The 14,240-nt window shown below is 44.5% G+C and overlaps 1 protein-coding gene across 1 annotated transcript in view; it reads right to left on the reverse strand.

Annotated features, from left to right (window-relative positions):
• The window catches only part of LOC111952725 (splicing factor 3B subunit 3), a 43,834-nt gene that overhangs the window by 13,084 nt on the left and 16,510 nt on the right, over nt 1–14,240 (reverse strand). The window contains 7 exon segments of the mRNA XM_070435018.1: nt 639–761; nt 1,049–1,192; nt 1,419–1,574; nt 1,770–1,875; nt 1,877–1,917; nt 2,204–2,325; nt 2,328–2,354. Coding sequence (XP_070291119.1) covers nt 639–761; nt 1,049–1,192; nt 1,419–1,574; nt 1,770–1,875; nt 1,877–1,917; nt 2,204–2,325; nt 2,328–2,354 — 719 coding nt within the window.

The raw sequence follows: 14,240 nt of genomic DNA on the forward strand, positions 1-14,240 counted from the left end.
AGGCAGTGGCATGGTGGGTTCGTAACCAAGTGTGAATTTACCATGTATACACACACACGACTGGAAAGAATCCACTTGAATGGAATCCACTTAATTACTAGTGGGAAACTCATTCATCATCCTGAGAACCTACTTCTCCCACATCATCTACTAAGGAAATGGCCTTGATAACAGCATTCGACAGTTAAATGCAACAAAACATTATTTTATAAAAAGCAATCTATTGATGTGTTTTTTTTAACTATAATTTGTTTGCAAGCGTGATAGCTGCACTTTTAGTTTATGGTTGACAGCTTGTTGCCAATTAGTCAATCAGTGTTTCTCAGCAAGTTCAAAATCACATGAATGCATCCATCTGGTATTTATGACTTCACAACTAGTCAATTCCTACACGGTTACAAACGCAGCAACAAAGTGGAGTCATGAGGCTCAACATAACAATTCGGTCACAACAGAAATGCAAGGAACACTGTGAATGGCATTTACATTTTCCCACTGTACTGAAACGTGACCCCAAAACATACCGAACCATGGGTTTGGTGAACTGTTACACCCCTATCAGAAAGGATATTAATACAATGTTATGTTTCAGCTCCCAACCCCTGAAAATCACACCAACAAAACCGCATTCCACTTACAGCTTCCTGTCCCTGCATCCTGACCCGGAAGAGCGTCACAGGTCGCGACCCCAGGTATCGAGTACGAGTATCAGACAAGTCTCCAGTCACTGGGTCCAACACAGTCCTGAGCAACACACCGTTCTTAGGAAAGACATGTTACCTCTAGAATGTGTTCTAATAGAGCACAGACTATCAAGTAATACAGTGCCAGAATTAAACAGGCAGTCACACAGTGTATGTATGTATGTATGTATGTATGTATGTATGTATGTATGTATGTATGTATGTATGTTGACAGAGGCTTTTTAACATTCTCCATTATTATTTAGTCAGTGAAGAGACAAGAGAAACTCATCACTTCAAGAGCTACAGCATAACATCCCTCTCTTCAAACCCTGCCTCAAGACATCACAGGACAGATAGCTTACCTGCAGTCCGATGTTGAGGTAGAGGAAACCAACAGTGCCCTTCGCTCCTAGCTCATCTTCCTTCTCTACTCCTCCCATCTCCACTATACACAGAGACTCAGGCTGGGCTGGCAGGGCCTGCATACTGAGGGGCTGAAGACAGTTCTGCACCAGACAAACACAGCAGGGTTAGGGCTACATACAGTTTAGAGAGATTGTACAAACACCTACTAAAGAGGGCAAAATCAACAATATGGCTTTTGGAACCCCCCCACACCACTCGACTTAAATTGTGATTGATTGGAAACCGCAGCAGAGCAACTGAGCTCTGGATGAGTTTGGCTTTCAAAGAGAGAGGGAATGAAATACTGTAGCCTGAGAAGAGTCATACCGAGGGATCCAAAGAGATGATGCGGACTGTGTTGTCGACCAGCCCCACAGCCAGGAAACGGGAGCGCTGCTCGCCAGGCGGGACGTTGGCTAAGCTCATACACACCACATCAGCGGACATCTCCTTCCTTTCTGTGTACTCATTCAGCTGGCCAGACTGGGGAGGGGGAGAGAGAGGAGAGAGAAAGGTGGAAGGTTATCAAACATCTACGGTCCGAAGAAATATTAACTTTTCCCTGAGCAGGAGATTCTTCTGGATATCCTGAAAAAGATGATAAAAACAGGGTCAAACTAAAAGACAGTACCTGGCTGACTAAATAAAACACCCAGGGGATGAAGGTTCACTACTCACCGGGTCCATCTCAAAGTAAACCAGCTCTCCTCCAGTCAGAGCAATGACCACCTGCCTCTGGTTGACTGCACAGCGAATAATGGTCTTCTTCCCTGGAGTCTTCCACACGCTTATCAGCACAGATGTGACGAATCCCATCAGGATACACCTGCACAAGAAAATTCACAGTTTACACAGGGCTGGGGAAGGGGCCTGGCCAGGGTGTCTATGTCTGTGTATAATGCTGAGATCAGATGTGTTTAAGCTCTCTCCATCATTCTGTCAGAGAAGAGACATGAAGACTCATCACTTCAACAGCAATATTACATCTCCCATGCACTTAATCTCCCTTCAGCTTTATATCACTTTCACCATCAGCATTGTATTCCCTCCAGAACATAAGGAGCATGTTCAGGACCCTTCATAGGCATGTGTAGGGTGGGTGTTATACTGACCTGCACCAGAGCATCCTCCCCCAGCAGAGGGCAGGAGAGGGTGGGGGTGGTCCCCAGGACACCAGAATCTGTCACTTCATCTACAGTCTCTCCAATAGACAGAACTAGGGTGGCGTTGACAAGGACACAATGATGTAGGCATCAAACTCATCTGGAGGAGGTGTTTAAATGAGCAAGAGTTTCACACCAAGGGGTTACCTGGACAGTGAGTGTTCAACAGTATCATGAAGTGAATAATTTCTTCAGTATTCATCTGATACATGAAGCATAATATCATAACCTATATGTATTTATTTATTCATAAAGTGTGTCTGTATGTACATAGTGTACTAATAATGAGTTGCATCCCCTTTCGCCTTCAGAACAGCCTCAATTCGTCAGGGTATGGACAAGGTGTTCCACAGGGATTCTGGCCCATGTTGACTCCAATGCTTCCCACAGTTGTGTCATGTTGGCTGGATGTTCTATGAGTGGTGGGCCATTGTTGATACACACGGTGTGCCTGGCAGTTACTACCCTACCCCGTTCAAATTTTTTGTCTTGCCCATTCACCCCCTGAATGGCACACATACACAATCCACATCTCAAGCCTTAAACATCCTTCTTTAACCTGTCTCCTCCCCTTCATCTACACCGATTGAAGTGGATTTAACAAGTGACATCAATAAGGGATCATAGCTTGCACCTGGTCAGTCCATGTCTGTTTTAAACTCTATCAATGGAGAGTTTAAAACACCTCCCACACGGCATAAATACGTCTACGTTCCCCATTCCTTGAGGAGACTCTCCACTGATAGAGTTTGGTTGTGGCCATTTTGTTTGTTTGCTTTGGCACCTTTCAACACCCCTCATTATCACATTTATGCACGCAAACACACTACTGATGACTACACACACACACACCATTGTTAATTGTATTTAGTTTACTTCAAATAATAAATATATTTTGTTATCTCCACGTTCTCCCTTTTTGATACGAACTTTGAGCCGGTTCGTGACAACAGAGTGTACAGAACAGACATGGACTGACCAGATGAAAGCTATGATCCCTTACTGATGTCACTTGTAAGAGAGACATGAGAAATGAATCACAACATTCCCTCTCAAACTGTGCCCTGAGACTGCGGCAGAATCTCTCGGAATTTGGTACATGAAGCAATTACTAATCAGTACCATAGCTTTATTTGTATTCTTCACTAACCCAGTGCATTGCATAACAATCTTGAAATCTACTTCTGTAAACCAGTGTGTAGAAGGTACAATGCCTGACTTATGCAGGCCAACCAGCTGTATGGGCCAAGTCAAGGAGGAAAGTTAGAATGAAAAAGAGCCAGGCCACTGTACTACATACACTGTACTACATATATAAATATATTTTGTTATTCCTCATCTCCACGTTGTCTCCCTTTTTGTTACGAACTTCGAGCCGGTTCGTGACAAGCGGAGGCTCGTACGGGATCTTGAAGGTATTGTGTTTGGGAGAAACCGTGGAGTTCATGTTTGAAAACTCTGTAGGTGCTTTGTTTGAATCTTTTGTTACAGATTTTGAGTTGCAATGATTGGTAGGCCCAGTATTGGTTGCCTGTTTGGTAAACTTGCCACTGCGGTCGATAGTTCGTTGTGTGCTGCGTTGGAGAGAGTACATTGGTTTGTACATTGGTACATTTTGTTTGTTATTTTTGTGTGGTGTCCGTGGACTGAGCAGTTGTCTCGGGGGCACATCAGTGGCTTGGGGGAATCTGCCAGCGTGCTGGGTGTTTTTTTCCCTTGCCAGCGGGCTACAGTGCGTAATTACCCACCGTAAATCCGCACGAAGACTAGGGTTGAGTTATTGTAGGTTTTGGGGAAGCTCCATATACAGTTGAAGTCGAAAGTTTACATACACCTTAGCCAAATACATTTAAACTCAGTTTTTCACAATTCCTGACATTTAATCCCTGTAAAAATCCCTGTTTTAGGTCAGTTAGGATCACCACTTTATTTTAGGAATATGAAATGTCAGAATAATAGTAGAGCGAATTATTTATTTCAGATTTTATTTATTATTTCATCACATTTCCAGTGGGTCAAAAGTTTACATACACTCAATTAGTATTTGGTAGCATTGCCTTTAATTGTTTTTTACTTCGGTCAAACGTTTCGGGTAGCCTTCCACAAGCTTACCACAATAAGTTGGGTGAATTTTGGCCCATTCCTCCAGACTTCTGGAGGTCCACAATTTTTTTTCTTAGATCTTGGCTGATTTATTTGGATTTTCTCATGATGTCAAGCAAAGAGGCACTGAGTTTGACGGTAGGCCTTGAAATATATCCACAGGTACACCTCCAATTGACTCAAATGATGTCAATTAGCCTATCAGAAGCTTCTTAGGCCATTACATCATTTTCTGGAATATTCCAAGCTGTTTAAAAGCACAGTCAACTTAGTGTATGTGAACTTCTTACCCACTGGAATTGTGATACAGTGAATAAGTGAAATAATTTGTCTGTAAACAATTGTTGGAAAAATGACTTGTGTCATGCAAAGTAGATGTCCTAACCGACTTGCCAAAACTAGTTTGTTAACAAGAAATGTGTGGAGTGGTTGAAAAACGAGTTTTAATGACTCCAACCTAAGTGTATGTAAACTTCCGACTTCAACTGTATATATCTCATCTCTCTTCTGTGGTGCCCAGTGTGATTGTCATTTCTCTTGTGGTCTTGTCTGGTGTGCTCAGCAGAGGGGAAGAGCAAGATTTTTTGTTGTTGTATTTTCTTGTGACTATGGCGTCTTACGTAGACGAGTTAATTCGCTTTCCATAAGAAGAACTGTTAGAATTATGTACTAAAGAACAGCTGTTGAAGATTGCTGAACACTACAAGATTGAAATGAGAAATTAGTGATAAACATCTAAAAAAAATTGTGTTAGGTTGATATTGAAGGCCAATCTGATGGAGAATAGAATAAGAATACATCTGATGTATTCTTGAAGTTACCACTGGGGCAGCCTCTGCTGAGGACTCGCCGTCTCCCGTTTCATTACAATGACCGCTCCATCTGTTAGCCCTAGTAGTCTTCTTTTTGAACAGAAGAAAGAACTGCTTCTGTTACAGCTAGAGTATGATCGGGTAAAGTACGAAAAGGAATTGGAATTTAAACAGGATTTGGAGCGTGCTAAAATCAAGCTGCAACAAGAGCGGCTAGAGCTGGTTAGGGAAGGAAAGCTCTCAGGGGAGAGTTTGCTCTGGGAAGGTGACCCAGATTTACCTTGGGGTCGCTCCTCTTTTGGTCGTGCCCCAGACACATTTGATATTTTCTCCAAGAGGATGTCCTGATGGGTGTCTCATGGTAGTAGTTTTGTGGGGGGAGGCTATTAGTCAGGTTGTTGTACCAGTTAAGCTTCTTGAGTTGGTGTTGACAACTTCCCACAACGACGTTGCTGGACATATGGGTGTGAGGAAAACCTACAATCGCATATTAAGACATTTCTTTTGGCCTAGGTTAAAGAGGGATGTTTCTGAGTTTATCAAAACTTGTCACACCTGTCAATTAACTGGTAAACCTAATCAACCTATTAAGCCGGTACCACTGTTTCCTATTCCTGTACTCAGACAACCTTTTGTGTATCTGATTATTGACTGTGTTGGTCCTCTGCCTCGTTCTAATAAGGGTAGTAATTACCTGTTCACTGTGATGTATCAGACCACTAGGTTTCCTGCTGCCTATCCTCTCTGGTCTATCACCACTAAGTCTGTGCTAAAAGCTTTGACTCATGGATTCCAAACAGTGAGAGAAACTAAGGTCATTCAGAGTGATCAAGGATCTAATTTCACCTCTAGTCTGTTTGGTCAGGTTCTCCAACAGCTCCATATTAAACACAGTTTGTCTAGCGCCTATCACACGCAAAGTCAAGGAGCACTGGAAGGTTTCCATCAAACACAAGTCTTTGTTGAGAGCTTATTGTACTGAGATGGATAAGGATTGGGAGGAGGGGTTGCCTTGGTTACTGTTAGCCGCTAGGGAGGTTTCACAGAAGAGCACGGGTTTCAGTCCAAATGACCTTGTGTTTAGACATAGGGTGAGTGGACTTCTATCTGTTCTCCAGGATGACTGGAAGTCTCCCGAGCCCCCTCAGTCCCTGTTAACTTATTGTGTGATTTCTGGCGACGCCTGTACGCCACTGGTGAAATGGCTAAAGAGAAGCTATCATCTTCACAGGAGAGGATGAAGGGAATATTTGATCGGGGGAACTGAGCGTCGTCACTTTAGTCCAGGTGACCAGGTTCTTGCTCTGCTGCCAATTGTTGGTTCTCCTTTTCAAGCTAAGTTTCAAGGTCCATATACGGTTGTGCGCCAGTGCACTGAGCAAAACTATCTAGTTGCCACTCCAGAACAGCAAAAAGCACACCAACTGTGCCATGTAAATCTGTTAAAACCCTATTATGCACATTCCTCTGAGGCTGAACAGTGGGAGTCTACAGATGACGGTAAACCTGTTCTTTTGGCCGATACCGTTATTTCGCTGGTTTCTTGTCATGCTAGGTCTGTGCATGGGGAGGAAGATGTTCCTGGTCCCGGCGATTGCATACTGCAGGGTAGATTGAAAAATTCAGAGACACTGGATGTTTTAGACAGCCATCTCACTCATCTACCTGTTGATGGGCGGGAATAGATGGTCGGTCTGATTCTGAGATTTCCAGATTTGTTTTCTGATACACCTACAAACTTAATAGAACACGATATTGACGTTGGGGATGCTGAACCCATTCATCAGCGGTTCTATAAGGTTCCTTCAGAGAAACTGCGTTGTCTGGATGCTGAGTTCAGGTACATGCTGGAGAGTGGAGAAAGAAGGCTCTGCTATATCAGTTGGGCTTCTCCCTGTATCTTGGTTAGTAAACCGGATGGGACAAACAGATTTTGTACGGACTACTGTAAGGTAAACACTGTCATTAAGCCAGATTTATTTCCTCTTCCTCAGATGGAGGACTGCGTTGATCAAGTCGGAGCAGCTAAGTTTGTGAGAAAATTTGACCTGTTAAAGGGCTATTGGCAGGTGCCACTGATGAGTAGGGCACGTGAAATCTCTGCCCTTATTACACCCTCTGGTCTGTACTCGCATTCGGTTATGAGATTCGGCCTGCGTAATGCACCTGCCACTTTTCAGCGGCTTATGAACAGGGTTGTCTCTGGTCTGGCCAGGTGCACTGTTTATCTGGATGATGTAGTGATATATGCAGATACATCTGTCCCGTATTCAAGCCTTGTTTGACCGCCTAGCTGTGGGTCGCCTCACGATCAATCTGGCTAAATGTGAGTTTGCTCAGGCGACCGTTACATACCTTGGAAAGGTGGTTGGGCAGGGTGAAGTGCGTCCTGTTCGGGCTAAGGTGGTAGCTATTGATGCTTTTCCACCACCAACTACTAAAAAGGAAGTGATTCGTTTCTTGGGAATGATTGGTTATTACCGTAGTTTTTGTAGGAAACTCTCTACTGTGGTTGCTCCCTTGACAAATTTGCTGAAAGCTAAGGCTGTTTACGTATGGTCTTCTCGTTGTCAACAGGCTTTTGAAGATGCAAAGAGGTTGCTTACCTCAACTCCGGTACTGGCTGCTCCTCGCGTGGATTTGTAATTTACCTTGCAGGTGGATGCTAGTCATGCAGTTTAGGTGCAGTTTAGGTGCAGTTTTGCTGCAAGCAGATGTGTCTGGTGTTGAGAGGCCTGTTAGTTTCTTTTCCAAAAAGTTTAACCATTATCAGTTGAACTACTCGGTCATGGAAAAAGAAGCACTAGCCCTCATATGGGCGCTACAACACTTTGAGGTGTATGTCGGGTCGGGAGTAGTGCTGATTGTGGTCTACACCGACCATAACCCTCTCACCTTCTTGAGGTCCATGATGTGTCCTAACCGTAGGATAATGAGATAGTGTTGATTTTTACAAGCATTCCATCTCGATGTGTGGCACATCGGGGGACTGATAGCATGTCAGCAATGACATTCTCTCGTGKACCCTGTTCCTGAATGTCCACGTGACTGAGCCGTTATTTTATGTTTGGTATTGTCCTGTTCTATCGCTCCTGTCTGTTCKRTTCTGGTCTCGTTTTCTTCTTTCCTCTTAAAGGTTGCTTCCTGTGCGCAAAGGTTGCTGAGGTCTGGCGAGGACGAGGTTGGCTGGGGCAAGTGGAAGTGTGAACACGTACCCCTCTTATGGATTTGGGACGCAGGCTGGGTCTTCTATTAGGATCCAGGGCAGTATTTTGTTTGTGTGACTGGTATGGTGTTCCGGGGTCCTTGTTGGTCCCCAGTTTTATTGGGGGGGGGTGACGACCTTCCCACTCGGTCTGCTGAATTCTTTCTCTTTGCTCTTGTTTTCCTTAGCAGGATGTCGGTGGGCGGAGCCGGGAGGGTCGTCAGCGAAATGGGACACACCAGGGCTCGAGTGTGTCCCGGGATAAATACACCTCTTCCCCATTCATTGAGACTCTCCATGCAAACAGACTGATAGATTTTGGTTGTGGCATTTTTGTGGCCGTTTTGTTTGTTTGCTTTGGCACCTTTCAACACCCCTCATTATCACATTTATGCACGCAAACACTCTATTACACACACCAGTGTGTGTGTAGTGTCATTTCCGGTCACAACTTGCAGACTTGTTCACGTGCTGCTGTGCATTTTGTTGCTAACCTTACTTTGCTACCTGACAACTTTACGGTTTTTACTTTTAATTACCGTTTATATTTTTAGTTTTTCCCTCACTCAACTTTTTTTTCATTCAAATGTTTCACTACGGACGCTTTATCTGGACATGGTTCGTCAGGACCACCACCAGCCAAAGCTAAGTAGTAACATTAACATGATGCCTTCTAATTGCAATCGCTGTACTCATAATATACAGGAGAACGATCGCCTTACGGCGAGAATAGGGGGGTGCTGCAAGCCCAGCTTCAGACGCAATCGTTAGGCAAGGGTAATTTCAGTGTAGGAAAGGATGAAACAGCATCTGTGCCACCAGTAAGTACAGATAGTAATACAAATCCCCTCGCACAGTCCCCGCAGCCAGACAACTTTCTCATGGCTTCTGGAGGGAAATGCTGTAGGAATGCTCAACCGGCGTCGCTCATTCAGCCGACAGAAACTTTCAACCGATTCTCCCCATTAAGCAGCGAGTTGGAGTCAGAGGCCGAGCCTTCTCTGGTCTCTACTCCTCCCGTTACGGGGTCTGAGACGCCGAAGCCTCCCACCATTAGCTCTGACAAATTGAAAACCCTAGTCATTGGCGACTCCATTACCCCGCAGTATTAGACTTAAAACGAATCATCCAGCGATCATACACTGTTTACCAGGGGGCAGGGCTACCGACATTAAGGCTAATCTGAAGATGGTGCTGGCTAAAGCTAAAACTGGCGAGTGTAGAGAGTATAGGGATATTGTTATCCACGTCAGCACCAACGATGTTAGGATGAAACAGTCAGAGGTCACCAAGCGCAACATAGCTTCAGCGTGTAAATCAGCTAGAAAGATGTGTTGGCATCGAGTAATTGTCTCTGGCCCCCTCCCAGTTAGGGGGAGTGATGAGCTCTACAGCAGAGTCTCACAACAGTTTTCTGCCCCTCCCAAAATATAGAATTTGTAGATAATTGGCCCTCTTTCTYGGACTCACCCACAAACAGGAACAAGCCTAGCCTGTTGAGGAGTGACGGACTCCATCCTAGCTGGAGGGGTGCTCTCATCTTATCTACGAACATAGACACTCCCCTAGCTCCACAATGAAATGGGGTGCAGGCCAGGCAGCATGCTGTTAGCCAGCCTGCCAGCTTCGTGGAGTCTGCCACTAGCACAGTCAGTGTAGTCAGCTCAGCTATCCCCATTGAGACCATGACTGTGCCTCGACTTTGGTTGGGCAAAACTAAACATGGCGGTGTTCGCTTTAGCAATCTCACTAGAATAAAGACCTCCATTCCTGCCATTATTGAAAGAGATTGTGATACCTCACATCTCAAAATAGTGCTACTTAATGTTAGATCCCTCACTTCCAAGGCAGTGATAATCAATGAATTAATCACTGATCATAATCTTGATGTGATTGGCCTGACAGAAACATAGCTTAAGCCTGATGAATTTACTTAAGAGGCCTCACCTCCTGGTTACACTAGTGACCATATCCCTGCGCATCCCGCAAAGGCGGAGGTGTTGCAAACATTTACGATAGCAAATTTCAATTTACAAAAAAAAATACGTTTTCGTCTTTTGAGCTTCTAGTCATGAAATCTATGCAGCCTACTCAATCACTTTTTATAGCTACTGTTTACAGGCCTCCTGGGCCATATACAGCGTTCCTCACAGTTCCCATCGGACCTTGTAGTCATAGCAGATAATATTCAAATATTTGGTGATTTTAATATTCACATGGAAAAGTACACAGACCCACTCCAAAAGGCTTTCGGAGCCATCATCGACTCAGTGGGTTTGTCCAACATGTCTCTGGACCTACTCACTGTCACAGTCATACTCTGGACCTAGTTTTGTCCCATGGAATAAATGTTGTGGATCTTAATGTTTTTCCTCATAATCCTGGACTATCGGACCACCATTTTATTATGTTTGCAATCGCAACAAATAATCTGCTCAGACCCCAACCAAGGAGCATCAAAAGTCGTGCTATAAATTCTCAGACAATCCAAAGATTCCTTGATGCCCTTCCAGACTCCCTCTGCCTACCCAAGGATGTCAGAGGACAAAAATCAGTTAACCACCTAACTGAGGAACTCAATTTAACCTTGTGCAATACCCTAGATGCAGTCGCACCCCTAAAAACATTTGTCATAAGAAACTAGCTCCCTGGTATACAGAAAATACCCGAGCTCTGAAGCAAGCTTCCAGAAAGTTGGAACGGAAATGGCGCCTCACCAAACTAAGTCTTCTGACTAGCTTGGAAAGACAGTACCGTGCAGTATCGAAGAGCCCTCACTGCTGCTCGATCATCCTATTTTTCSAACTTAATTGAGGAAAATAAGAACAATGACATTTATTTTTGATACTGTCGCAAAGCTAACTAAAAAGCAGCATTCCCCAAGAGAGGATGGCTTTCACTTCAGCAGTAATAAATTCATGAACTTCTTTGAGGAAAAGATCATGATCATTAGAAAGCAAATTACAGACTCTTCTTTAAATCTGCGTATTCCTCCAAAGCTCAGTTCGGTGTCTGCACAACTCTGCCAGGACCTAGGATCAAGGGAGACACTCAAGTGTTTTAGTACTATATCTCTTGACACAATGATAAAAATAATCATGGCCTCTAAACCTTCAAGCTGCATACTGGACCCTATTCCAACTAAACTACTGAAAGAGCTGCTTCCTGTGCTTGGCCCTCCTATGTTGAACATAATAAACGGCTCTCTATCCACCGGATGTGTACCAAACTCACTAAAAGTGGCAGTAATAAAGCCTCTCCTGAAAAAGCCAAACCTTGACCCAGAAAATATAAAAACTATCAGCCTATTTCGAATCTCCCATTCCTCTCAAAAATGTTAGAAAAAGCTGTTGCATAGCAACTCACTGCCCTCCTGAAGACAAACAATGTATACGAAATGCTTCAGGTCTGGTTTTAGACCCCATCATAGCACTGAGACTGCACTTGTGAAGGTGGTAAATGACCTTTTAATGGCGTCAGACCGAGGCTCTGCATCTGTCCTCGTGCTCCTAGACCTTAGTGCTGCTTTTGATACCATCGATCACCACATTCTTTTGGAGAGATTGGAAACCCAAATTGGTCTACACGGTCAAGTTCTGGCCTGGTTTAGATATTATCTGTTGGAAAGATCTGTCCATTTTTCTGTCCAAAAATTATGCAGAAAAATGTATCCATGCTTTTGTTACTTCTAGGTTAGACTACTGCAATGCTTTACTTTCCGGCTAAAGCACTAAATAAACTTCAGTTAGTGCTAAATACGGCTGCTAGAATCCTGACTAAAACCAAAAAAATGGATCATATTACTCCAGTGCTAGCCTCCCTACACTGGCTTCCTGTTAAGGCAAGGGCTGATTTCAAGGTTTTACTGCTAACCTACAAAGCATTACATGGGCTTACTCCTACCTATCTTTCCGATTTGGTCCTGCCGTACATACCAACACGTACGCTACGGTCACAAGACGCAGGCCTCCTAATTGTCCCTAGAATTTCTAAGCAAACAGCTGGAGGCAGGGCTTTATCCTATAGAGCTCCATTTTTATGGAATGGTCTGCCTACCCATGTGAGAGACGCAGACTCGGTCTCAACCTTTAAGTCTTTATTGAAGACTCATCTCCTCAGTAGGTCCTATGATTGAGTGTAGTCTGGCCCAGGAGTGTGAAGGTGAACGGAAAGGCACTGGAGCAACAAACCGCCCTTGCTGTCTCTGCCTGGCCGGTTCCCCTCTCTCCACTGGGATTCTCTGCCTCTAACCCTATTACAGGGGCTGAGTCACTGGCTTACTGGTGCTCTTCCATGCCGTCCCTAGGAGGGGTGCGTCACTGACGTGGTCTTCCTGTCTGGGTTGGCGCCTCCCCTTGGGTTGTGCCGTGGCGGAGATCTTTGTGGGCTATACTCGGCCTTGTCTCAGGATGGTAAGTTGGTGGTTGAAGTTATCCCTCTAGTGGTGTGGGGGCTGTGCTTTGGCAAAGTGGGTGGGGTTATATCCTGCCTGTTTGGCCCTGTCCGGGGTATAATCGGATGGGGCCACAGTGTCTCCTGACCCCTCCTGTCTCAGCCTCCAGTATTTATGCTCCAGTAGTTTGTGTCGGGGGGCTAGGGTCAGTCGGTTATATCTGGAGTATTTCTCCTGTCTTTCTGGTGTCCTGTGTGATTTTAAGTATGCTCTCTCTAATTCTCTCTCTCGGAGGACCTGAGCCCTAGGACCATGCCTCAGGACTACCTGGCATGATGACTACTTGCTGTCCCCAGTCCACCTGGCCGTGCTGCTGCTCCAGTTTCAACTGTTCTGCCTGCGGCTATGGAACCCGGACCTGTCCCAGACCTGCTGTTTTCAACTCTCTTAGAGACAGCAGGAGCGGTAGAGATACTCTCAATGATTGGCTATGAAAAGCCAACTGACAGTTACTCCGGAGGTGCTGACCTGTTGCACCCTCAACAACTACTGTGATTATTATTTGACCATGCTGGTCATTTATGAACATCTTGGCCATGTTCTGTTATCTCCACCCGGCACAGCCGGAAGAGGACTGGCCACCCCTCATAGCCTGGTTCCTCTCTAAGTTTCTTCCTAGGTTTTGGCCTTTCTAGGGAGTTTTTCCTAGCCACCGTGCTTCTAAACCTGCATTGCTTGCTGTTTGGAGTTTTAGGCTGGGTTTCTGTACAGCACTATGATATATCAGCTGATCTAAGAAGGGCTATATAAATACATTTGATTGTTAATTGTATTTAGTTTACTTCAGTTAATAAATATATTTTGTTATTCCTTATCTCCACGTTGTCTCCCTTTTTGATATGAACTTCAAGCCGGTTCGTGACAACTGAGTGTACAAAACAGACATGGACTGACCAGATGAAAGCTATGATCCCTTACTGATGTCACTTAAGAGAAATGAATCACAACATTCCCTCTCAAACTGTGCCCTGAGACTGCGGCAGAATCTCTCGGAATTTGGTACATGAAGCAATTACTAATCAGTCCCATAGCTTCATTTGTATTCTTCACAAACCCAGTGCATTGCATAACAATCTTGAAATCTACTTCTGTAAACCAGTGTGTAGAAGGTACAATGCCTGACTTATGCAGGCCAACCAGCTGTATGAGCCAAGTCAAGGAGGAAAGTCAGTGAAAGTGAGCCAGGCCACTGTACTACACTATGACAGGATAAAGCTCTGAAATCACATGATTTCTGGGAATATACTGGCAGAGCAGGGTTTCCATTAGGAAAATGTGGTGACAGACGACTTGACTAAATGGTTCCAGTAACTGTACCAATATGCATTAGGTGCGTAACCCATTAAGGGGTCCACCCACATTGCCTTCCTCTTGTGATTTAGTTGATAACTTTAATAGCAAATTAAGAGCAAC

Source organism: Salvelinus sp. IW2-2015, linkage group LG26, assembly GCF_002910315.2.
Source record: "Salvelinus sp. IW2-2015 linkage group LG26, ASM291031v2, whole genome shotgun sequence".
Classification (NCBI taxonomy): Eukaryota; Metazoa; Chordata; class Actinopteri; order Salmoniformes; family Salmonidae; genus Salvelinus; species Salvelinus sp. IW2-2015.